Here is a 6,956-nt window from a genome sequence, read left to right as displayed (position 1 = left end):
GAAAATTAAAAATAATTGCACAGCGATTTAGAGTGGTTCGACTTTCTCAACCAAAGTCTACGTCCACTACCTTAGATATCCACACTAAGGATTTTTCACAAATTCACTAATTTGTCTTTATTTTGAGGACAAAGAGCAACCTTACAAACCCTCAAGAATTATACCCCAAATTCTTGAAAACACTCTCTCTCAAAGAGAACAATACAAATTTGTAAACTTACAAGGAAATCCTCACAAGGTAGATTGTTTGCACAATTCTAGAAAAAAGAAAAGAACACTCAAAAATGAATACAATTGAGCACAATAAGTGTTCTTGAAAGCAAAATGAATATTGAATGAAAAATAGGCTTGAAATGCTCAAACTTGAGGTTTGATGCTTTTTCTTTGATTCTCTTTTGATTCTAGTTGCTTGATGTTTTCTTGTTGTTGATCAATGGCTTCTAAGCTTGCTTAAATACACCTTGAATCACTTCTAAACGTTGGGGATGATTAGAGAAGATAATATAGCCGTTTCAGTGTGAAAATAATTAATAAAACAGCTTGGAGTGTGGGGGAATCGGTACCCCCCATGGGGAATCGGTTCCCTAAGTGTAAAATTCAAATATTTCGACCGTTACACAGGGGGGAATCGGTTCCCTCCGAGCATACTGGAATTCTCGGAGCCAAACCATTCAGGGGGGAATCGGTACCCCCTTGTGGGGGAATCGGTTCCCTCTGAGCAATCTGGAATATTTGGTATTGAAATGGTTCGAAATACTTTGTAAAATTATTTTGAAATTGTTTTAAGATTAAAACTTAATTTTACACTTGAGTAAGGATTAAAAATGATTTTCAAAGATTTAGAGTAATGTTTTGATATTCGAATAATTATATCGAATATACTTAGAAAACCTTATTGCACAATCTTAAAATTCATTTAACTTAATTTGTTATATCGAAATATCAAAATGTTTTCAACATTGATGTAGCCTTAGAAATCACACGATAATAAAACAAGTTAAATACTTATTTTGTTATAAATAAATAAATATTAACATACTAGGTTGTGCCCAATAATGTTATTGTGAATAAAGAAGCAGGTTGTTATCTGGAATATTAAAGTTGTGTTTAATGAAATCAGTAGTTATTTAATATATTATGTATCTTTGGATGAAAATTATTTTTAAAATAAATATTCATACTATTATGATATGATTGTCAATACTTTAGCAAATATCAATATTGTTTTTTATGACGTTCGATATTTTATCATTTTAGAAACTTGTTAATTTGAAAAAATGATATGTTAAGATCGAGAATTACTTATTTAAAAAATTTCATCAAAATATCTTTGTAAAAATATCAACACTTAGTGTAGATGTATCGAAATTCTTATACTCTCTATCGACACTTAGTGTAGATGTAAGAAAATTATTAATACCGATACTTAGTGTATATGTATCGACACGTATTAAGGAAAATTATTAATATCCGGTATCGATACTTTAAAATTATTGATTTTTTATGACTGTTATAGAGACTTTAACACTTGAAAAAGTTGATGAATGTTAAAATATCGATAATTGATATATGATGTATCAATACTTTTGAAAAAGTTGATGAACTCCACCTCACATCAACCTACAAGTATGGATACTTTCGAATTTAAAAAAAATATTTCAAATAGTTAAATTGTAAATACTTTACTGTTTATATTATTATTATACATTTAAACAAACTAGTACATAATTTAACGTAATAGGCAGCACCTATTTTATCTTAACCGGTTAGGTTGTAAATATTTTATCGTTTACATTAATATTATACATTTAAACAAATCGGTAGGTAGTTTAACGTAATAGGTAGCGCCTATTTTATTTTAACCGATTACATTATTATTATAACTTTAAACAAACATGTAAGTAGTTTAACGTAATATGTAACACCTATTTTATTTTAACCAGCTATGTTGTAAATATTTTACCGTTTACATTAATATTATACATTTTAACAAATCGGTATATTTTATTTTAATCGGTTACATTATTATTATATATTTAAACACACCGGTAGGTAGTTTAACGTAATAGGTAGCACCTATTTTATTTTACCGTTTACATTGTTATTATACCTTTAAACAAAGCGGTAAATAATTTAACGTAATAGATAGCTCATATTTTATTTTAACCGGTTAAGTTGTAAATATTTTACTATTTACATTAATATTATACCTTTAAACAAATCAGTAGGTAGTTTAACGTAATAGGTAACGCCTATTTTATTTTAACCGGTTACATTATTATTATACCTTTAAACAAACCAATAGCTAGTTTAACGTAATAGGTTGTGCCTATTTTATTTTACTGTTTATATTATTATTATACCTTTAAACAAACCGATAGCTAGTTTAACGTAATATGTTGCACATATTTTATATTAACCGGTTAGTTGTAAATATTTTACTGTTTATATTATTTCAATACCTTTAAACAAATCGTTAGTTAGTTTAACGGTATAGGTATCACTTATTTTATTTTAACGTTTACATTATTATTATACCTTTAAACACAGTAGTAGCTAGTTGCACCTATTTTATTTTATCGTTTACATTATTAGTATACCTTTAAACAAACCGATCGCTAGTTTAACGTAATATGTTGCGCCTATTTTATTTTAACCGACTAAATTGTAAATATTTTATTGTTTACATTTTTAAATAAATCGGTAGCTAGTTTAACGTAATAGGTTGCGCCTATTTTATTTTAACCGGTTAAGTTGTAATTATTATTACACTATCAATATTTTTATAATGATATTTTTAATAAAAAATTTCAAATAAGTAACTTTCGATCTTAATTTGAACAATTTTTTCAAATAAACAAATATTAATATTTTAATTTCCATCAATTTTATCAAATGTTAAAGTATCAAACATAATAGAAAAAGTATTGATATTTTATCATTCATCAAATATTAAAGTATCAACCATCAGATCGTAGTATTGATATTTAAAAAAAAAAGTTTGATACTTTGCAGTCTTCTCATTTTCTATTTTTTTAAATTCGAAAGTATTGATACTTGTAGAAAAATATTAAAATTTTGCAGCCTTCTCATTTTTTTTTAGATTTAAAAGTATCGATATTTATGAAAAAAATATTAATACTTTGCAGACTTTTCATTTTTCATCTTTTTTTAATATTCGAAAGTATCTATAATTGTGAAAAAATATCGATATTTACTGATCATATAAGTTTACCGGCTATGCCATTGTAATTAATTAATATATTAGGTATAAGTCAACATTTCCAGTCACACTAAAACGATTTTATTAAAATTATTTTCATATCTCTAGTTATACTGTTTTTTAACATTATATTAATCTCTTATACAATCTCAAACATATAGATTTTGCTCTAGTAAATACTGTAAATTTGAACTGCCCTCTTACCGAAGTCAGCGTTGAGATTGCAAAAGAAATGGAAGTCAAGAAAAGTGGTGGGGGAGCAATGGGATACGGCAGTAGTGGACAAACAACAACAATAACAGAGCTGACATCAGACCTTAAATGTTTCAAATCTCAACCCGAATAGGAAGGCGCGTGTATGACCATACACTCGTTGACTGTTATTGTTAAACAAAAATCTCAGTAGCGTCACTGCACATTTTCCATGGAAACTTAAAAGCCGCTTCCGTGTATTTTATGGGATAGTTATTGTACGTGGAGTGTAATTTAAGGTTAAAAATATTATTTTGTAATATAATTGAAAATATAATAAAAATTATAATATTATAGGTTAAACGTAATTTAAAATTTTATATATTTTAATTGATAATTTTATTGAATTTAAAATATTATGAAAAAATATTAAAAATATAATATTTTAAATTGTATTCAATCTAAAATATTATAATATTTATTATATTTTCAATTTCATCCCAAAATCGTTGTTTTTTCACCTTAAATTCAATAGTCGCTGCTTAAATTTCCCCATTTTCATGGAAACTTTCCTTCTTTACAATAAGCTTACTTTCATTGACCAATCTACTCCCTCTGTACAAAGTATCTGCAAATTCGTATTTCCATCTCTTACGTTCCAGGAAGGAAAGGGAATGACATTTCAATTTACCCTTTACGAATTTTCCATTAATAATTCCAATATTCCAAAACTTTGAATTCATCAAACCACGAGACTTTCGTGGTTTTTTTCTTGGTACGTGTTTGAAGGTTTAGTTGGACTCCAGATTTCCTTTTTCATATATATAAAGAGAGAAAGCAGCCAGAGCCTGGGAAACATAGTTTTGATCGGCAATTCATCCCAAAGGGAAAGAGAACACAATTATTCAGAATTCAGGTAGATGCTGTTCATTTTTATTTGTTTTTTCATCTTCAATTATCGGTTTAACTGGTTTCTCAAATCATGTGCAGGTACAGGGTTGTTGTTTTGTAATAAAAGTTACTGAAGGCTTATGGGATTGTCGCTTTCCTTGCTTCTCTCTGCCTGGCAACAAATTCTAAGTCACAGGTTTTTCGATTTGGCTTACAATGTCAGTCTCAGTTCTAAAGATGGAGAGGTGACCTTGAGGGTAAACAGCTTCAAGAGAACGGATTCAGAGGCCATAACCAACTCAGCTTCTGGGTTGGACAAGATTCAAAGGAAAAGTTCGTTAACACTGAAAACTAGCAAATCTGATGAGAACAATATAGTATTTGAGAAAACGCTTTCGTTCAAGAATCTGGTTCAAGACAAAAGGAAGCCATCAGGTTCTAGTGCTTCGAATGGGTTGCTGCATAAGCCAATGCCCACGCTTTCACTGCCAGAACCGACGATTTTGTTTTCACCAAGACCCGCTAGTGAGCTCGATGCGGCTGCTGTTAAGCTTCAAAAGGTTTACAAGAGCTACAGGACTCGGAGAAACCTTGCGGATTGTGCCGTGGTGGTCGAGGAGCTATGGTGGAAGGTATTAGACCTTGCAGAGCTCAAACAAAGTTCTGTTTCGTTCTTCGATGTTGAAAAACCTGAATCTGCAGTTTCACGGTGGGCAAGAGCCAAAACAAGAGCAGCAAAGGTACTCTTTTTTTATTAACATAGTAATCCAAATGTCGTATGTTTTCAAATTTCTTTAATCAATATTAATGCTATTTCTTCCTTGTTATTTGCAGGTTGGAAAGGGTTTGTCCAAGGATGAAAAGGCTCAGAAATTAGCCCTTCAACACTGGCTTGAAGCTGTAAGTTGTTTGCAAACATTTACTTTTCACCCACTTCTCTGGTTCATCAAGTTTATCTGGACATAAATGATCGAACCGTTTTCATGTCTTGTTGCAGATTGATCCGAGACATCGATATGGGCATAACTTGCACCTGTATTATGACGTTTGGTTCTCAAGTGAAAGCTCACAACCTTTCTTTTACTGGTGATATTACTAGCCTGAGACTTTTTTTTTCTCCTAACCTATTCATCATAACATCTCTGAAAATTTTAAGAAAAAATGGAGTTTCCCAACACTTTCTCTGATGTTTTCTTTCTCGAAAGGTTGGATGTTGGAGATGGGAAAGAAGTAAATCTTGGCAAATGTCCAAGGAAGAAACTACAACAGCAATGCATCACATATCTTGGACCAGTACGTGTTGATTTGACGGTTTGTTAAATACTTAAATTTTCAGTTTCAACAATTAATGTTTGCTTACACGATTATTTTACTTGCAGAAAGAAAGGGAAGGATATGAGGTACTAGTTGACAATGGGAGGCTGGTTTTCAAACAAAGTGGGTTACCAGTGAACACAACAGCTGAATGCAAATGGATATTTGTTCTTAGCACAAGTAGGGCCTTGTATGTGGGTAGAAAGGAAAAGGGTAAATTTCAGCATTCGAGTTTTCTAGCCGGCGGTGCCACCACCGCTGCCGGAAGATTAGTTGCTCGTGATGGAGTTCTCGAGGTAAAAAAAAAAACCAAATTCATGCAATCCAATATGTAGTGTATTCGTTTATGGTTTAATGTTTTGACACCGACTCTTTTGTCCTTGTTTTTTTCAGGCTATATGGCCTTACAGTGGTCATTATCTACCTACGGAAGAGAATTTCATGGAATTCATAAGTTTCCTCGAGGAAAATCATGTGAATCTCACTAATGTTAAGGTAAAAAATATGGATTAAGATTAGATTAAGAAAGGATTTACTTGGATTAGTTTTCTTATACGAGGTTTGTGATGTTTTCTCCATTTAACAGAGGTGTGCTATTGATGATGATCACCCATACGGGCAACCGCCGGGTCCTTTGGTCGGTTCTGATGAAACCAGGAAAGTTGATGTTGGGGATGGAGGTGACAGCATCAAGAGGGTGGAAACAGCCAATCATGGTCGTAATGAAAAGATTAGAACCAACCGTTCCAAGGCGCCAGCACCAGTTGCCACCCCGACTAAGAGATTATCATCCAAGTGGACCTCAGGGGTCGGACCCCGCATCGGGTGCGTGCGCGACTACTCCAGTGATCTGCAGTCAAAAGCACTTGAACAAGTTAATCTATCACCAAGAGTTACTCCTGGATTAAAGTTTGGCCCAATTCCTTCACCAAGACCAAGTCCAAGGATCCATCTTTCCCCAAAGATTGCAGGCATGGGACTGCCTAGTCCAAGGCCCATAACCATAAGCTAACTAAGCTACTTCACCCAGGGAGATGGCTTACTAGTTTTATGACTTGGGTCAAAGACTCAAAAGATCTACTGACCACCCTTTCTAAAGCAATGCTTGTTTCGAAAGGAAGAGTTGAGGAGGAAACAATCAACTTACCCTACAAAATGTTAATTCTTTATTATTTTTTCCTTTTTGATTCATCATTTTGTATTTACTTTAGTTTAATTGATTTCCCCCCTTTTTTTCGGTGTATAATAAATAATTCATGAAAAGTTAATAGAACATTTAATTTATATTCTGTATGAAGATTTGAGAGGGAAAAAATAAAATTAATATGAAATAAAA

At 31.8% G+C, this 6,956-nt stretch overlaps 1 protein-coding gene across 1 annotated transcript; it reads left to right on the top strand.

Moving 5' to 3' along the window:
- Positions 1-4,305: 4,305 nt before the first annotated feature.
- LOC120218794 (IQ domain-containing protein IQM1-like) lies at positions 4,306-6,693 on the top strand. The gene is made up of 8 exons (XM_039215687.1): positions 4,306-4,331; positions 4,412-5,046; positions 5,141-5,206; positions 5,304-5,392; positions 5,512-5,599; positions 5,686-5,916; positions 6,014-6,115; positions 6,207-6,693. The coding sequence occupies exons 2-8, from the start codon at positions 4,447-4,449 to the stop codon at positions 6,630-6,632; spliced, it is 1,602 nt and encodes a 533-aa protein (XP_039071618.1). The 5' UTR covers positions 4,306-4,331; positions 4,412-4,446; the 3' UTR covers positions 6,633-6,693.
- Positions 6,694-6,956: the final 263 nt, after the last annotated feature.

Source organism: Hibiscus syriacus, unplaced genomic scaffold, assembly GCF_006381635.1.
Source record: "Hibiscus syriacus cultivar Baekdansim isolate YM2019G1 unplaced genomic scaffold, ASM638163v2 tig00110201_pilon, whole genome shotgun sequence".
Classification (NCBI taxonomy): domain Eukaryota; kingdom Viridiplantae; phylum Streptophyta; class Magnoliopsida; order Malvales; family Malvaceae; genus Hibiscus; species Hibiscus syriacus.
The sequence above is the reverse complement of the archived record's forward strand: the minus strand, read 5'-3'. Positions and strand labels throughout refer to the sequence as shown.

Coding starts and splice junctions, on each gene's coding strand:
- LOC120218794 (XM_039215687.1), top strand. CDS start 4,447: ATGGGATTGTCGCTTTCCTTGCTTCTCTCTGCCTGGCAACAAATTCTA. Junction 5,047..5,140: donor CCAAAACAAGAGCAGCAAAG/GTACTCTTTTTT, acceptor TGTTATTTGCAG/GTTGGAAAGGGTTTGTCCAA. Junction 6,116..6,206: donor TGAATCTCACTAATGTTAAG/GTAAAAAATATG, acceptor TCCATTTAACAG/AGGTGTGCTATTGATGATGA.